General features: G+C 43.6%; 1 protein-coding gene across 2 annotated transcripts in view; it reads right to left on the bottom strand.

The window, feature by feature from the left end:
- Positions 1-1,913: 1,913 nt before the first annotated feature.
- The window catches only part of LOC120055559 (hypoxanthine-guanine phosphoribosyltransferase-like), a 45,756-nt gene continuing 28,102 nt past the window's right edge, over positions 1,914-19,567 (bottom strand). For both annotated transcript variants that reach the window (XM_039003433.1, XM_039003432.1), the window contains exons 5-9: positions 12,992-13,009; positions 3,129-3,211; positions 2,904-2,950; positions 2,618-2,694; positions 1,914-2,230 (exon numbers count right to left, since the gene is read on the bottom strand). In XM_039003433.1, coding sequence (XP_038859361.1) covers positions 2,183-2,230; positions 2,618-2,694; positions 2,904-2,950; positions 3,129-3,211; positions 12,992-13,009 — 273 coding nt within the window. In that variant the 3' untranslated portion in view covers positions 1,914-2,182. The remainder of the gene's footprint in view (positions 2,231-2,617; positions 2,695-2,903; positions 2,951-3,128; positions 3,212-12,991; positions 13,010-19,567) is intronic.

Below are 19,567 nucleotides of genomic sequence, written 5' to 3'. Positions count from 1 at the left end.
GCCATCACTTATCGAATACAATAAGAGTTAGTTCACTAACAGGTAAACAGACCAAAACTGTTTGTTTTTATAACGATGCTTGTCTTGCTTCTCAAACACAGTGGAATCATGTGTCAGGTGTATACAAAGGGCCCTGCAGTTCACACACAACTTGCTCACTTTTGGTCCTTTGAGTATCTAGTCTTTCTGTCACTAACCTAGTTTTTCAGTGCATTTACCTGGTCAAATTATACTGAGGTGAGTTCAAAGTTCAAACCTTGTAAAGATGTCTCTTTGACCCACTTCACCACTACAAGGTGAGAAACCAGAACTCTAAAAGGCTTCCAGTAGGACCAGGTACTTATGACCAAAGCACTGGGAAAATACACTGAGTATACAAAACATTAAGAACACTTGCTCTGGGCCACCCGAGTGGCGCAGCTGCATCGCAGTGCTTGAGGTGTCACTACAGACCTGGGTTTGTGATCCCAGGCTGTCACAACCGACCGTGACCGGGAGTCCCATAGGGCGGCTCACAATTGGCCCAGCGTCGTCCAGGTTAGTTGAGGGTTTGGGCGGGAGGGCTTTACTTGGCTCAATGCGCTCTAGTGACTCCTTGTGGCGGGCCGGGCGCCTGCAGGCTGACTCTGGTCGTCAGTTAAAAGGTATTTCCTCCGACACATTGGTGCTGCTGGCTTCCAGGTTAAGTGGATGGGTGTTAAGAAATGTGATTTGGCGGGTCATGTTTCGGAGGACGCATGACTCGTCCTTTGCCTCTCCCAAGCCCGTTGGGGAGTTGCAGCGATGAGACAAGATCATAATTGAAATTGGGAGAAAAAATAAAGAACCCCTGCTCTTTCCATGACATAGACTGAGGTGAAAGCTATGATCCCTTATTGATGTCACTTGTTAAATCCATTTCAATCAGTGAAGATGAAGGGGAGGAAACATATTTTTAAGCCTTGAGACATGGATTGTGTGTGTGTGTGACATCAGATGGTGAATGGTCAAAACAAGAGAAGGGCCTTTGAATGGGGTATGGTAGGTGCCAGGCACACTGGTTTGTAATGCATTGAAGTCAACATGGGCCAGCATCCCTGTAGAACACTTTCGACACATTGTAGTCCATGCAACTCATGGTGTTCCTAATGTTTGCTATACTCAGTGTAGAATGACTCCTTGTTTGTCTAGGGACAGAAAATGAGGACAACAATTTTAGAGTTGTGTTGTCATGTAATAGTATCTCAGGGATATTAAATATGCCATGACTATGGTAATACTACATTAATGCTCATCACAAGATCATTTTGGTTGAATAAAGTAAGACTTCAGAACTTTATGTAAAAAAAAAAACTAGGCCTCAGGGAGACGTGTACAGTGGATTTCTATCTTGTGAGAACCTCTACAGTATATTATCAAAAGCATACAAAAAGACACTATTTACTATACAGAAAGATCAAACCTCATTGCAATGTCTCATACCCTGTTATACAGCATAGGTTAATTTAAGTTTATTAAATAATTAATGAGATGACCAATGGCGGTGAAATACATTCTCCTCACAATACAGTGCAATTCCCTTTTATCAGAAAAGCAGCTGAATTTGAATGAAATGGACAGTAGGAATTCATATGAACAAATGGCATCGGTCAATGTGCCCTTCAGCAAGGAACTTAACCCTAATTGCCTCCAGGGGCGCAGTACTATGGCTGACCCTGTAAAACAACACATTTCACTGCCCCTATCTGATGTATGTGACGATAAAACATTATTATTATTATTATTGTATTTTTAAAATTCAATCTACCGGACGGTGCCCACTTTTACATGGGCGAAATGTGTCCCACAAAATACAGTAGCAGTAAGTTGAGATAAACAAATGTCACTAAACTGAAACATTGATGGCTACAAATTCTACATAAAAATGTCTGTTCATTATATATTTTTCATCAACACAGACAGGTTTCATGAACATTGTAACAGTACATCACAGGTTCACAGCTTTGTTATAAAAATAACTATGGAGGTTCTAATTATTATGCAACGAGTCCAATGGTCTATGGGTAGGCCCTGAGGTGTGGCAACCAGCAAAGAGTGAGGGTCTTTGGGTTTGATAACCGTTGTTACTGCATGGCCTCTCATGGGAAGTGTCCAAGCTTCTTGTGGAAACACTTCCTCTGCAGAATCCTATAAACATCACTTCTTAGACCTTGTATTTCAGCTTCCCGCTTTCACTGATCACACAGATATGCTGAGGGAAAAGGAAGTCATATGACAAATATCACTGCGCTTTAAAGGAGCAGTGCAGTTAAAAATAGATTCCTGTTTTTTTATTATGATATTCCCACACTTTGAGGTCGAAATAACACTCTGAAATTGTGAAAATTATGATAATGCCCTTTTTCTGTAAGAGCTGTTTAAAAGAAAATTCTGGAATTTCAGCCTGTTGAGATGGGATGGAACTTTTGGCCCACATGATGAAGTTAGAATGCAATCAGATTATAATAGACCAATGACTGTTCATCTGGGTAAGAGGGTTGTGCTCTAGACATCCCATCAGCCAATCAGGGCGGTGAATGAGGACCCAGTGAAGTACATCACTGACATTAAAATCAGTTTTGAATAAAGAAGAACTTACATTGAGGTCTCTGAAATACTCATTGTAGTCCAAGGCATATCCAACTACAAAACGATTGGGTATCTCAAAACCAACATCTGAAATAGAAGAGATGTGGCAGAAGGATTAGCACTGCAGCAATGTTCCCAAAACACAACAAACAAACCTGTTTGTGAACAGACCATTTAAAACTGAGCTATTACCTGTAATTGGTCATGTTACAGGTAATATAAGATGAGTAAATAATTCTTACATGGACATATAATAATGAAAACATAAAAGCAAAATGGATAGAACTGCTACATACAATCTGGGAGACATCCTGAACTGTTTGGCACTCTCTTCACCAGCAAACTGAAACAGAACACAGGAGGCACACGCAACACAAGCATGTAACATCCCCAATATCCCTACCTGTAGCACAATGAAACTCTGCTCATTTCTTCTGTCTAGACTGGAAAGATGGAATTGAGTGACTAAGCGTAGGTCACCTGGTCTGTTGTGGTGTTAGTGGTTTTATGCCAGGACTCACCCTGCTACTTTGATCATCTTGGGCCTGAAGGCCTCCACGTGTTTTAGGAGAGTCTTCATTGTCTTGCCTGTGTCTACAATAGCCTGTGGAGGACAACAAACACAAAACAACTGTAGCAGCAGGACTATGTGACTAGCTGTCAACACTCAAAATCAAAGATACACCAAGCTGAGAGCTCACTGGTATTTCACACTAACAAAACAAATAAGAGTGCTTTAAAAAATACATGTGTGTGTGTGTGCATGCGTGCAAGAGTGTGTGTGTACACTGAGTGTATAGCCCCGTTCCCACTGAGCAGTCTGAGCCCACAGTGAAAGAGAGGACAACCAAAGTGTGACCCAAGGTTAGACTGAAACCCATCTCATCATGAACACCTCTAGTGAAACTGGTGGTTTCAGTCATCGGTTTGGGGTGGAGGGGTAGGCTGTTATGGTTCCCAGAGTTCTGGCACGGATCCAAGCTGGTGTCTTGTTGTCTGACTTTGTTTATGTCAGCTGATCACTGCTCTATTGTGTGGCCCCTTTATTCATAATCTGACACATAGCCACCCTTCTTCATTGTTCTGTGTGTGTGTGTGTGTGTGTGTGTGTGTGTGTGTGTGTGTGTGTGTGTGTGTGTGTGTGTGTGTGTGTGTGTGTGTGTGTGTGTGTGTGTGTGTGTGTGTGTGTGTGTGTGTGTGTGTGTGTGCATGTCAGATCTAGGTTCAAATACACAACCCAAAACACTTACTTTTATTTCAGAATGTCAATGTTTTTTTCTAAAAACCAAAGTCGCCCAAATTGTATTTTCAAATAGTTATTTTGAATACTATTTTCAAATACACTCCCCTGTATTTGAGTCAATGTATTTGTGTATTTCCAAATACATTCCAATATTTTTTAGGGGTAGATCAGCTTTAATACTGCAGATAGATTGTGGCTTTTATCAAAATAATTGTCTGCATCATTTTCAACCCCCCATATATTTTCTGTTAAATATATGCACTACCATCAAAAGTTTTAGAACACCTACTCATTCAAGGGTTTTTATTTATTTATTACTATTTTCTACATTGTAGAATAATAGTTAAGACATCAAAACTATGAAATAACACATATGGAATCATGTAGTAAACAAATCAAAATATATTTTAGATTTGAGATTCATACAGCCACCCTTGGAAATTTGTCCTTTGGTTTGGAGTCCAAATTTGAGATTTTTTGTTCCAATCACAGTGTCTTTGTAAGACGCGGTGTGGGTGAACGGATGATCTCTGCATGTGTATTTCCCACCGTAAAGCATGGAGGAGGTGGTGTTATGGTGTGGGGGTGCTTTGCTGGTGACACTGTCTGTGATTTATTTAGAATTAAGGCACACTTAACCAGCATTGCTACCACAGCATTCTGCAGCGATACGGCCTCCCATCTGGTTTGCGCTTAGTAGGACTACCATTTGTTTTCCAACAGGACAATGACCCAACACACCTCCAGGCTGTGTAAGGGCTATTTTACCAAGAAGGAAAGTTATGGAGTGCTGCATCAGATGACCTGGCCTCCACAATCACCCGGCTTCAACCAAATTGAGATGGTTTGGGATGAGTTGGAACGCAGAGTGAAGGAAAAGCAGGCAACAACTGCTCAGCATATGTGGGAACTCCTTTAACACTGTTGGAAAAGCATTCCAGGTGAAGATGGTTGAGAGAATGCCAAGAGTGTGCAAAGCTGTCATCAAGGCAAAGAGTGGCTATTTGAAGAAACTAAAATATAAAATATATTTTGATTTGTTTAACACCTTTTTGGTTACTACATGATTCCATATGTGTTATTTCATAGTTTTGATATCTTCACTATTATTGTACAATGTAGATAATTGTCACGATCGTCATAATAAGCGGACCAAGGTGCAGCGGGATATGAAGACATCTTCTTTTATTAAAGATGACGAAACACGAAACGAACACTTTTACAAAACAAAACAACAAACGATCGTGAAGCTATAGACGTAAGTGCAAACACAAGCTACAAACGTACAACATAGACAATTACCCACAAACACCTAAAGCCTATGGCTGCCTTAAATATGGCTCCCAATCAGAGACAACAATAAACAGCTGTCTCTGATTGAGAACCAAATCAGGCAACCATAGACTCTCCTAAACACCTACACTGAACACTACCCCATACCTACTACAAAACCCCCTAAACAATACACACACCCTAAACTAGAAAAAACACACAAACATCCCCCATGTCACACCCTGACCTAACTAAACTAATAAAGAAAATCAATATAACAGAGGCCAGGGTGTGACAGTACCCCCCCCCTCAAAGGTGCGGACTCCGGCCGCAAAACCTGACACAGAAGGGGAGGGTCCGGGTGGGCCTTCCTATGGTGGCGGCTCGGGTGCGGGACGTGGACCCCCCTCCACCATAGCCACTAACCGCTTTGGTGGCGCCTTTGGAACGGCGAGTCCCGGACTGAATACCATCCCAGAGGGCGCCACTGGACGGAGGGGCAGCTCCGGACTGAGGGGCAGCTCCGGACTGAGGGGCAGCTCCGGACTGAGGGGCAGCTCCGGACTGAGGGGCAGCTCCGGACTGAGGGGCAGCTCATGACTGTAGGGCAGCTCATGACTGTAGGGCAGCTCATGACTGGAGGGCAGCTCATGACTGGAAGGCAGCTCATGACTGGAAGGCAGCTCATGACTGGAAGGCAGCTCATGACTGGAGGGCAGCTCATGACTGGAGGGCAGCTCATGACTGGAGGGCAGCTCAGGCGGATCCTGGCTGACTGACGACTCTGGCGGATCCTGGCTGACTGACGGCTCTGGCGGATCCTGGCTGACTGACGGCTCTGGCAGATCCTGGCTGGCTGACGGCTCTGGCGGATCCTGGCTGGCTGACGGCTCTGGCGGATCCTGGCTGGCTGACGGCTCTGGCGGATCCTGGCTGGCTGACGGCTCTGGCGGATCCTGGCTGGCTGACGGCTCTGGCGGATCCTGGCTGGCTGGCTCTGGCGGATCCTGGCTGGCTGACGGCTCTGGCAGATCCTGGCTGGCTGGCGGCTCTGGCAGATCCTGGCTGACTGGCGGCTCTGGCAGATCCTGGCTGACTGACGGCTCTGGCTGGTCATGGCTCGCTGACGGCTCTGGCTGGTCATGGCTCGCTGACGGCTCTGGCTGGTCATGGCTCGCTGACGGCTCTGGCTGGTCATGGCTCGCTGACGGCTCTGGCTGATCCTGTCTGGCGGAAGGCTCTGGCTGATCCTGTCTAGCGGAAGGCTCTGGCTGATCCTGTCTGGCGGAAGGCTCTGGCTGATCCTGTCTGGCGGAAGGCTCTGGCTGACCCTGTCTGGCAGAAGGCTCTGGCTGACCCTGTCTGGCGGAAGGCTCTAGCGGCTCCTGTCTGGCGGAAAGCTCTAGCGGCTCCTGTCTGGCGGACGGCTCTGAAGGCTCATGGCAGACGGGCGGCTTTGCAGGCTCAGTACAGACGGGCGGCTTTGAAGGCTCAGTACAGACGGGCAGTTCATGCGGCGCTTGGCAGACGGACAGTTCAGACGGCGTTGGGCAGACGGGCAGTTCAGGCGCCGTTGGGCAGACGGGCAGTTCAGGCGCCGTTGGGCAGACGGGCAGTTCAGGCGCCGTTGGGCAGACGGGCAGTTCAGGCGCCGTTGGGCAGACGGGCAGTTCAGGCGCCGTTGGGCAGACGGGCAGTTCAGGCGCCGTTGGACAGACGGGCAGTTCAGGCGCCGTTGGGCAGACGGGCAGTTCAGGCGCCGCTGGACAGACGGCAGACTCTGGCCGGCTGAGACGCACTGTAGGCCTGATGCGTGGTACCGGAACTGGAGGTACCGGGCTAAAGACACGCACCTTCAGGCTAGTGCGGGGAGCAGGAACAGGGCACACTGAGTTCTCGAGGCGCACTATAGGACTGGTGCGTGGTACCGGGACTGGTGGTACCGGGCTGAGGGCACGCACCTCAGGGCGAGTGCGAGGAGAAGGATCAGTGCGTACAGGGCTCTGGAGACGCACATGAGGCTTGGTGCGTGGTGCCGGAACTGGTGGTACCGGACTGGAGACACGCACCTCAAGGCTAGTGCGGGGAGCAGTAACAGGGCACACTGAGTTCTCGAGGCGCACTATAGGACTGGTGCGTGGTACCGGGACTGGTGGTACCGGGCTGAGGGCACGCACCTCAGGGCGAGTGCGGGGAGAAAGATCAGTGCGTGCAGGGCTCTGGAGACGCACATGAGGCTTGATGCGTGGTGCCGGAACTGGTGGTACCGGGCTGGGGACACGCACCTGAAGGCTAGTGCGGGGAGAAGGAACAGGGCATACTGGACCCTGGAGACGCACATTAGGCCTAGTGCGTGGTGCCGGCACTGGTGGTACCGGGCTGGAGACACGCATCTCAGGACTAGTGCGGGGAGCAGCAACAGGACGCACAGGACTCTGGAGACGCACAGGAGGCTTGGTGCGTGGTGCCGGTACTGGTGGTAATGGGCTGGAGACACGCACCATAGGACTAGTGCGTGGAGGAGGAACAGGACTCTGGAGACGCACAGGAGGCTTGGTGCGTGGTGCCGGTACTGGTGGTAATGGACTGGAGACACGCACCATAGGGCTAGTGTGTGGAGGAGGAACTGGTGGTACCGGGCTGGGGACACGCATCTCAGGATGAGTGCAAGAAGCAGGAACAGGACACACCGGGTTGTAAAGATGTACTGGAAACCTGGTGTGTATAGCCGGCATCAAATCTTCCGGAACTTTAACACAAGTTTCAGGCTGAGTACGAGGAACTGACACAGGTGGCATCGGACAGCTAACACGCTCCTCAGGGAGAATGCCATGCATACTCTGCCAAATCAACAGCTCTCTCTCTCTTCACTCTCCTCCAATTTCGTCAACAACTCCTCAAATGTCTCATAATCTCCCCTTCGTTCACTCTCCTCCAATCTGTCCAATAAATCCTCGACAATCTCAGACTCACCCCTCAACTTCGCCGACTGCTCCAAATGCCCCTCCCCAAGAATTTTTTTGGGATGTCTCTTGGGCTTCCTACCGTTTCGCCGTGCTGCCTCCATTCGCCGGTATCCCTCCTCGCACTGCGCCAGAGAATCCCAGGCGGGCTCCGGCACTCTCTTAGGGTCGATCGCCCATCTGTCGATCTCTTCCCACGTAGTGTAGCCCAGATCCTTCTCCTGTTTCCGTGCTGCCTCCTCATACCGCCGCCTCTCGGCTTTAGCTGCCTCCAGCTCTTCACGAGGGCGGCGATATTCTCCATGTTGAGCCCATGGCCCTTTACCGTCCAGTATTTCCTCCCATGTCCAGAAATCCTGTGTAGGTGGGTCCTGTTGCTTTCTCCCGTTACCCCGCTGCTTGATCCTTTGTTGGTGGGTAATTCTGTCACGATCGTCATAATAAGCGGACCAAGGTGCAGCGGGATATGAAGACATCTTCTTTTATTAAAGATGACGAAACACGAAACGAACACTTTTACAAAACAAAACAACAAACGATCGTGAAGCTATAGACGTAAGTGCAAACACAAGCTACAAACGTACAACATAGACAATTACCCACAAACACCTAAAGCCTATGGCTGCCTTAAATATGGCTCCCAATCAGAGACAACAATAAACAGCTGTCTCTGATTGAGAACCAAATCAGGCAACCATAGACTATCCTAAACACCTACACTGAACACTACCCCATACCTACTACAAAACCCCCTAAACAATACACACACCCTAAACTAGAAAAAACACACAAACATCCCCCATGTCACACCCTGACCTAACTAAACTAATAAAGAAAATCAATATAACAGAGGCCAGGGTGTGACAATAATATTACAAATAAAGAAAAACCCTTGAATGAGTAGGTGTCCTAAAACTTTTGACCGGTAGTGTATTTTTTATATATTTTCCTTCTTTATTATTACACCCTACATCTCCCTTCAGCCCCTACCTCATCTCTGAACACCATCCAGTTTTGATTTCTTCTATTAGCTATATATTTTTCAAGTGTGCTGTGATGTTTCACAAAGGTTCTGAACCTTTGTATTCTAAAAGTTTCTACAGATTGTAAATTAAAGATAAAATGTTTTCCTAAGAGTATTATTATACTATTGATCGATTAACTATGACTTTTTAAAGACTTTTCAAATCACTCAGCAGTGATATTTGCAGCAAGCTCAAGGTAAATGTTGTAATTCTTCAGCCATTCCTAAACCTGCGACCAAAAACAAGCTACCGTGCGCATTCGGAAAGTATTCAGACCCGTTCCCCTTTTCCACATGTTGTTCTGTTACAGCCTTATGCTAAAATGGATTAAATAATTTTTTCCCTCATCAATCTACACACAATACCCCATATTGACAAATGAAAACTGGTTTATAGAATTTTTTGCAAAATGTATATAAAATAGAAAACAGATACCTTATTTACATAAGTATTCAGACCCTTTGCTATGAGAAAAATTGAGCTCAGGTGCATCCTGTTTCCATTGATCATCCTTGAGATGTTTCTACAACTTGGAGTCCACCTGTGGTAAATTCAATTGATTGGACATTATTTGAAAAAGGCAGACACCTGTCTATATAAGGTCCAACAGTTGACAGTGCATGTCAGAGCAAAAACCAAGCCATGAGGTCGAAGGAATTGTCCGGACAGCTCCGAGACACGATTGTGTCACGGCACAGATCTGGGGAAATGTAACCAAAACATTTCTGTAGCATTGAAGGTCCCCAAGAACACAGTGGACTCCATCATTCTTAACTGGATGACGTTTGGAGCTGTCCGCCCGGCCAAACTGAGCAATCCAGGTAGAAGGGCCTTGGTCAGGGAGGTGACCAAAAACATGACGGTTACTCTGACAGAGCTCTAGAGCTCCTCTGTGGAGATGGGAGAACCCTCCAGAAGGACAACCATCTCTGCAACACTCCACCAGTCAAGCCTTTATGGTAGAGTGGCCATACGAAAGCCACTCCTCAGTAAAAGGCACGACAGCCCGCTTGGAGTTTGCCAGAAGGCACATAAAGGACTCTCAGATCATGATAAACAGGATTCTGGTCTGATGAAACCAAGATTGAACTCTTTGGCCTGAATGTCAAGTGTCACGTCTGGAGGAACATGACACCATCCCTACAGTGAAGCATGGTGGTGGCAGCTACATGCTGTGGAAATATTTTTCAGCGGCAGGGACTGGGAGACTCTGCCAGGATCGAGGGTAAGATGAACAGAGCAAACACCTTCCAACAAGACATTGACCCTAAACACACAGCAAAGACAACGCATGAGTGGTTTCAGGACAAGTCTCTGAATGTCCTTGAGCGGCCAAGCCAGAGCCCGGACTTGAATCTGATCAAACATTTCTGGAGAGACCTGAAAATAGCTGTGCAGCGACGCTCCCCATCCAACCTGACAGAGCTTGAGAGGATCTGCAGAGAAGAATGGGAGAAACTACCCAAATACAGGTGTGCCAAGCTTGTGGCATCATACCCGAGAAGACACGAGGCTGTAATCGCTGGCAAAAGTGCTTCAACACTTTTGGCTGAGTAAAGGGTCAGAATACTTACGTAAATGTGATAGTTTTTTATATATATATATACATTTGCAAAAATGTCTAAAAACCTGTGTGTATAGATTGATGAGGGGGGAAAAATCTATTTAAATCAATTTAGAATAAGGCTGTAACGTTACAGAATGTGGAAAAAGTAATGGGGTCTGAATACTTTCCAAACGCACTGTACATATGGGCAGTACCAAAACAAGTGATCTAATGATTGTCACTTCGCAGCAAAATCTGCAGAGCTGGGATGGTTGTATCCTCCATTTAACATTTTATTTTTTGCAAGAATTGTATTTAGTAATTTTAAATTTAAAAACAGTTTTGTATCCGGCGTCGTTTTGTGTATCAGTTCATAAACCATGTGCCATGGAATCGGTACATCGAAAATCTCTTCCCAACTACAGTAACTCCACCAGTCCTATTTATGATATAATTTACAATTTGTTGTAATATTTGTTCAGTCTTTTCCAAGTCGATTAAACTGAAATATCAAGCAACTTTCTATGGCTTGTTTAAAAATGGCAATAATAAAGGGAAAAAGGCCATTGTAAACTACACGGTAAAAGTTGTATTTTTTTGTGATCCAATACGTAATATAGTACACTTATCATAATTTGATTGTAATCCAGAGGTAAGACAAATTATCTAGATCCTCTGAGGCTGTGGAGGGATCCAAATTGTGGATTTAAAAGAAAACATTAATCTTCAGCGTACAATGACACCTTTGTGTTTAAGCCCTGGATTTCTAGCACCTTGATATTATTGTTAACTGATTATCTGATTTTAATAGCTAATATTTTGATGGCCATAATAAATAGATATAGCGATAGCAGACAACCTTGTTTTACCCCTCGACAGTTTAATACTTTGTAACGGCTGTCATCCTCTTCTTCCTCTGAAGAGGTGTAGCAAGGATCGGACCAAAGCGCAGCGTGGTACGTTTCCATATTTATTGGAATACTTCTTCAATACGAACAAAAACAATAAACAGACGAAAACCAACGAAGCTACAGTCCTGAACTAGTGAACATAGAACACATGAACGCACGAACAGGAACAATCACCCACAAACCAATAGTGAAAACTAGGCAACCTAAATATGGTTCCCAATCAGAGACAACGTAAAACACCTGCCTCTGATTGAGAACCATATCAGGCCAATAAGACAAACCTAACCTAGAAACATAGAACATAGACTATACCCACCCAGCTCACGTCCTGACCAACTAAATAAAGACAAAACAAAGGAAATAAGGTCAGGAACGTGACATACTTTCTGAGAAGTAGCCATTCTTTACTATTTTACACCTAAAGGTAGGTATAGTATTTAACACATTGTCTAAGAAATTCTCCAAAATTAAAATATTAAACTACTTGTTTTTTCAAATAAAGCTTATTTTAATATTTGTTTTGAAATATATTGAAAAGTAATTGAAATAACTGAAATAGTAGCTTAACCCAGGTCTGGTGTGTGTAGGTGGGAGATTGTGAGGGGGATGACATAGAACACATTTCCCTATAATAATGAGGTTGAAACTAGAAATGAGAGACTATGTCCTTTTAATATGAAGACCTATTCTGTAATACAAAGAACAGGGCTGCACAAACTATAAAGAGGGTCATTGAAAATGGAAGGGATATGGACTTGATGAGGGCTTATTTTGATAGACCGCATACCCAACTTCCAATTACTGCCCCTCCCCCATTATACGTGCAATTTACTTTGATTCTGTACATTTTATCCATGTTTGTGTTTAGACTACTAATGAACACAGCTGTATTCATATGGTTGTTCTAAAGATCTCTGCTTAAAGTAAGCACTCATTGTATGACAGTAATGCTTTCAGTCATTTCAAAGAGAATCCTTCCCAATGTAGAGGAACCTATAATAGGCTCCCAATTACTGTGCTGCTGAGAGGAAAGTTTCTTGACTCAATTCTGAGACGGGACAATCAAACTTCCCTAAGGGACAGAGACAGTCAATTAAAAAAGTTTTTACCATGTCCAATTCAGGGTTGTATTCATTAGAGCACACCATAACGTTTTTCAACTGATAACGAAAACAAGCGTTTCTTATTGGATAAGTTTGTATAGTCCTTCCCTGTTTGTCTGTATTCTTCTGTTTGGTGCCCAATGAATATAACCCTGGTCTGGTAGAACCTAGACCTACATACAGAGAATTGAGAGCCATGAGGCAATGTCCTCTGCTCCCCCATGGCCTGGATAAACATATGGAGAAAGTGATGGAGTATTTGATGGATGCACTCAGACTTAAATAGAGAAGAGGAAGGGGGGGGAAAGCATGTTGACTCACCTCTACGATTAGGACGTTCTTTTGTGAGCATGTCATAGAAAAAAGAGAAAGGAAGCAGTTATGCATGGGTAGGAATACATAACGACTTATCTACCAATCTTTTAGTTTGCAAGAAAGGCATTTCACTGTACTTGTGGATGTGACATTAAAACTTGAAACTACCACAGTGCTGCACATGCATCCCAAGACAACATTTGTATTTGTATTTATTATGGATCTCCATTAGCTGCTGCCAAAGCAGCTACTCTTCCTGGGGTCCAGCTAAATTTTAAAAACATTACAATACATTCACAGATTTCACAACACACTGTGTGCCCTCAGGCCCCTACTCCACCACTACCACATATCTACAGTACTAAATCCATGTGTACGTATAGTGCGTATGTTATTGTGTGTGTATGCATGTCTCTGTGCCATTGTTTGTATTGTTTCACAGTCCCTGCTGTTCCATAAGCTGTTTTTTAAATCTGTTTTTAAATCTAATTTTACTGCTGGCATGAGTTACTTGATGTGGAATAGAATTCCATGTAGTCTATGTAGTACTGTGTGCCTCCCATAGTCTGTTCTGGACTTGGGGACTGTGAAGAGACCTCTTGTGGCATGTCTTGTGGGGTATGCATGGGTGTCCGAGCTGTGTGCCAGTAGTTTAGACAGCTTGGTGTATTCAACATGTCAATACCTCTCATAAATAAAAGGAGCGATGAAGTCAATCTCTCCTCCACTTTCAGCCAGGAGAGATTGACATGCATATTATTAATATTAGCTCTGTGTACATCCAAGGGCCAGTCGTGCTGCCCTGTTCTGAGCTAATTGCAATTTTCTTAAGTTATTTTTTTGTGGCACCTGACCACACAACTGAACTGTAGTCAAGGTGCGACAAAACTAGGGCCTGTAGGACCTGCTTTGTTGATAGTGTTGTTAAGAATGCAGAGCAGCGCTTTACTATGGACAGACTTCTCCCCATTTTAGCTACTACTGCATCAATATGTTTTGACCATGACAGTTTACAATCTAGGGTTACTCCAAGCAGTTTAGTCATCTCAACTTGCTCAATTTCCCACATTATTTATTACCAGATTTAGTTTAGGTTTAGGGTTTAGTGAGTGTTTTGTTCCACATACAATGCTTTTAGTTTTAGAAATATTTAGGGGTAACTTATTCCTTGCCACCCACTCTGAAACTAACTGCAGCTCTTTGTTGAGTGTTGCAGTCATTTCAGTCGCTGTAGTAGCTGATGTGTATAGTGTTGAATCATCAGCATACATAGACACTCTGGCTTTACTCAAAGTTAGTGCCATGTCATTAGTAGAAAAGGAAAAAAGCGAACAGCTACCCTGGGGAATTCCTGATTCTAACTGGACTATATTTGAGAGGCTTCCATTAAAGAACACCTTCTGTGTTCTGTTAGACAAGGAACTCTTTATCCACATTATAGCAGGGTATGTAAAGCCATAACACATGTTTTTCCAGCAGCAGACTGATCGATAATGTCAAAAGCTGCACTGAAGTCTAACAAGACAGCTCCCACAATCATTTTATCATTCATTTCTCTCAGCCAATCATCAGTCATTTGTGTAAGTGCTGTGCTTGCTGAGTGTTCTTTCCTATAATAATGCTGAAATTCTGTTGTCAATTTGTTTACTGTGAAATAGCATTGTATCTGGTCAAACACCATTTTTTCATAAGTTTACTAAGGGTTGGTAACAGGCTCATTGGTCGGATATTTGAGCCAGTAAAGGGGGCTTTACTATTCTGAGGGCACACACTCTCTAGTAGGCTTAAATTGAAGATGTGGCAAATAGGAGTGGAAATATCATATGCTATTATCCTCAGTAATTTTCCATCCAGATTGTCAGACCGGTGGCTTGTCATTGTTGATAGACAACAATACTTTTTTCACCTCTTCCACACTGACTTTACGGAATTCAAAAGGAAATTTGTGTCTTTCATAATTTGGTCCGATATACTTTGATGTGTAGTGTCAGCGTTTGTTGCTGGCATGTCATCCCTAAGTTTGCTTATCTTGCCAATGAAAAAGTAATGAAAGTAGTTATAAATATCAGTGGGCTTTGTGATGAATGAGCCATCTGATTCAATGAATGAAGGAGCTGAGTTGGCTTTTTCCCCATTCAAAATTTTATTGAATCATTTAAGGTGCCCCAAAGCTTTTTCCTATCAATCTTTATATAATTTCTTTGTTTCATAGTGTAGTTTCTTTTTCTTTAGTTTAGTCACATGATTTCTTAATTTGCAGTACATTTGCCAATCAGTTTGGCTGACAGACATACGTAATTGCCATAACTTTTGCCTCATCCCTCTCAACCATACAATTTTTCAATTCCTCATCAATCCAAGGGGATTTAACAGTTTTTACAGTCATTTTTTAATGGGTGCGTGCTTATTAGTAACTGGAATAAGTAGTTTCATAAATGTGTCAAGTGCAGCGTCTGGTTGCTCCTCATTACATACCACAGACCAGCAAATATTCTTTACATCATCAACATATGAATCACTACAAAACTTATTGTATGACCTCTTACACACTATATTAGGTTCAGCCTTTGGAACTTTGCTTTTTATAGATATGGCTATTATATTGTGATCACTACATCCTATGGATTTGGATACTGCTTTAGTAAAGATGTGATCAATACATGTTGATTTAATTCCTGTTCTGTTTGTAACTACCCTGGTAGGTTGACTGACAACCTGATCCAGGTTGCAGGCACTGGTTACATTTTGAAGTTTTTTCCTGAGTGGGCAGCTTGATGATAGCCAGTCAATATTTAAATCACCCATAAAATATACTTCTCTGTTGATATCACATACAGTACATTGTCAAGCATTTCACACATATTATCCAGATACTGACTGTTAGCACTTGGTGGTCTATAGCAGCTTCCCACAAGAATGGACTTTAGGTGAGGCAGATGAACCTGTAGTCATATTACTTCAACAGTATTTAACATTAGATTGTCTCAAAGCTTTACAGGAATGTGGTTCTGAATATAGACCGCAACACCGCCTCCGTTAGCATTTCTGTCGTTTCGGTACATGTTATAACCATGTATTGCTACCACTGTTTCAGAGATAGTCAGAATATGAATATCATCTGTTACAAGAAAGTTGACTTCATGGAACTTGTTTCTTAGGCTACATGTTAATATGGGCTATTTTTAGCACGTTTCAGGGTTGCTTGATTGTTTTTAACGCTTTACTGGGAAGCTTATCATAGGTAGACTTACTCATGTAATTTACATTGGAGCTGACAGTGCAGGGTGAGCTGCATGAAGTGGTCTTCCTACTACTGCACACAGCCTCAGTGCTAACAGTGTAACTCTGGTTTATAGGCTCATGATTACTGCTTACAATAGCTGTAGGATAAACAGATGTATTTGGGGTACATCAATTAAATTACTTACATTGTGATTGCCAATGCCCCTAAGATCATGTACATTTGATGCAGCATTATGATGACTCATTGTCACAATGGTAGGGATTAACTGAGCTGGTTTTGGATCATTTACCAGTCATTGTTTCAACGCAGCCTTGAAATGCGTGGACAGAGTCCAGAAGCCAAGATGATTTGGATGGACTCCGTCATTCCTGTAGAGTATCGTCTGTTTCCAGAAGGTGTCAAAGTTATCAATAAAAGTGACTCCAGCAGAGCTACAGTAGTCTTTTAGCCAGATGTGTAATGCCAGCAGTCTGCTGAATCTTTCATACCCGCGGCCCAACGATGGTACTGGACCTGAAAATATTGGCCATTTTTTGGAGTCTTTTAATGCTAAAATTTGTTCTTTAAATTAATTTTCAAATGTTCTGAGCTAGCCCTCCTGATGTTGTTTGACCACACATGGACTACGACAGTGTCAGCTCCCAGCATCTGTGGTAGAACAGTCGGAAACAGCCTTGTTATGTCCTGTACTCGTGCTCCGGTGTAGAACAGGGTTTTTGCCTTGGGGACCGAGATGTTTCTCACCATAGAGCTGCCTATGATGACAGCTGGTGATGTTGAATGGGCCGGTCTCTCAGACAGCCTCACGGTCTAGTGAGGCTGGGAGCGCCGAGGATCTGAACCCGAGGTAGAAGCCACCGGAGAGGGAGACAGAACCGAGGATGAAGACGCAGGTACTTCCGGATCCGATCTTGATTGGGAAGCCACCAAGGACAATGCGCCGGAACCTCTGGATCCAGGGCGGCAAAGCTGTTTCTAGTCTGTGTCAGTTCCGGGATCAACATCTCCATGGAGACCCCCGTTGCCAGAGGACACCTTCTTCGACTTCCACGGCGAGTGGAACCACTCGGTTGAGATGGATTTGCAAAATGTAAATAAAGCAGAGACTCCATAACCACATGAAATAGCTATGCATGTGTTATACCAAGTGATTTAAACATGTAAATGTAATAACCATAGAATTATATTATAGAATCTAAAAAAACATTACAGTGTAAACATGCATACCAAAAAAAGTCAATGTCTATGGGCATTTCCATCTAAAAAGGACCCATGAGCACCAACATGTGAAGTTCATAGGAGCATGTCAAATTGGGTGTCAAATGAAAGCAATTTTGGGGGGGGGAGATTAAGGCATATACATTTTTCAACCATTTTCAATCCTAAAAATTAGGAATAAGCAAAAGCTTGGATTTCAGGTCAAACAGATTGAAAGGGGGTCTTAAACAACATCTACGGAAAATAGTCTTAAAGATGCACTATGCAGAAATCGACTCCACCATTTCCTGGTTACTAAAATTCTAATAGTTCACCTAATTTCAGTTTGTGACAAAATAAGCAAATATAGTGTAGAGCAGGGGTGTCAAACTCATTCCACGGAGGGCCTAGTGTCTGCAGGTTTTTGGTTTTTCCTTTCAATAAAGCCCTAGACAACCAGGTGTGGGGAGTTCCTAACTAATTAGTGATGTTAATTCATCAATCAAGTACAAGGGAGGAGCGAAAACCCGCAGACACTCGGCCCCCCGTGGAATGAGTTTGACACCTGTGGTGTAGAGAATCATTGTACCATCTAAACCCGCTGTGAAATATATTTTCCATAACCAAAAATATTGTATTTTCAGCTGTTTGAAACTGGTGTACAAAACCGAAAGTAAAAGATGCAAAAACTAAACTTAATAATGGGAAGCATAGAAATAGCGGACATGGAACAGATATTCCACTTATTAGACTTCCTTTCAATCAGAATGACAGATGTATAACAAACAGTACCAGTCAAAGGTTGTACACACCTACTCATTCAAGGGTTTTTCAAAATTTTTACTATTTTCTACATTGTAGAATAATAGTGAAGACATCAAAACTATGAAATACACACATGGAATCATGTAGTAACCAAAAAAGTGTTAAACAAATCAAAATATATTTTAGATTTTAGATTCTTCAAAGTAGCCACCCTTTGCCTTGATGACAAGTTTGCACACTCTTGGCATTCTCTCAACGAGCTTCACCTGGAATGTTTTTCCAACAGTCTTGAAGGAGTTCCCACATATACGGAGCTTTTGTTGGCTGCTTTTCATTCACTCTGCAGTCCAACTCATCCCAAACCATCTCAATTGGATTGAGATCTGGTGATTGTGGAAGCCAGGTCATCTGTTAGAGTACTCCATAACTCTCCTTCTTGGTCAAATAGCCATTACACAGGCTGGAGGTGTGTTGGGTCATTGGCCTGTTGAAAACAAAATGATAGTGGGACTAAGAGCAAACCAGATGGGATGGCGTATCGCTGCAGAATGCTGTGGTAGCAACACTGGTTAAGTGTGCCTTGAATTCTAAATAAATCACTAACAGTGTCACCAACAAAGCACCCCCACACCTCCTCCAAGCTTCACAGAGGGAACCACACATGCAGAGATTATCGTTCACCGACATCCGTTCACAAACCAAAGGACAGATTTCCATCGATCTAATGTCCATTGCTCATGTTTCTTAGCCCAAGCAAGTCTCTTCTTATTATTGGTTTCCTTTAGTTGTGGTTTCTTTGCAGCAATTTGACCATGAAGGCCTGATTCACACAGTCTCGTCTGAACAGTTGATGTTGAGATGCGTCTGATATGTCAACTCTGTGAAGCATTTATTTGGGCTGCAATCTGAAGTGCAGTTAACTCTAATAAAAGTTTTGGATCACTACTGGCTGTAAGCGAACGAGCAATGCGTGTTTGGAGCAATGCTGGCTGTATCCAAGGCTCAGACAATCGTTCAACTAACAACATAATGCAGCATGCGACTGAAGAGAGAAGAGACAACCAATTTGCATCATCGAAGGCTCTGAAAAGACTGTAGAGAGTGGAAAGTCAGTTTGCCAGTTACAGCAGCACGTCCCCTGAACGATAACGAAGAGGTAGGTGAGAAGCCTGACCACGGAGACGGGGGAGAGAAGGTGATGAAGCGTACTTCATGAGCTGTAACTGAAAAACAACTGGCATTTGGAAAGTTTGAGGTGAGGGAAAAAGTGTGGTGGAACAAGTATTGTTAGCATTGTTAAGTATCTTGCTAGCTGGATTGAATTCTCTGTTAGCGAGCCAGAGAAATGTTGAGCAACATCAGCCAACTTAACTGAT

Source organism: Salvelinus namaycush, chromosome 11, assembly GCF_016432855.1.
Source record: "Salvelinus namaycush isolate Seneca chromosome 11, SaNama_1.0, whole genome shotgun sequence".
NCBI classification, from domain to species: domain Eukaryota; kingdom Metazoa; phylum Chordata; class Actinopteri; order Salmoniformes; family Salmonidae; genus Salvelinus; species Salvelinus namaycush.
Note: the sequence above shows the minus strand (reverse complement) of the source record. Positions and strands in the feature narration are given on the sequence as shown.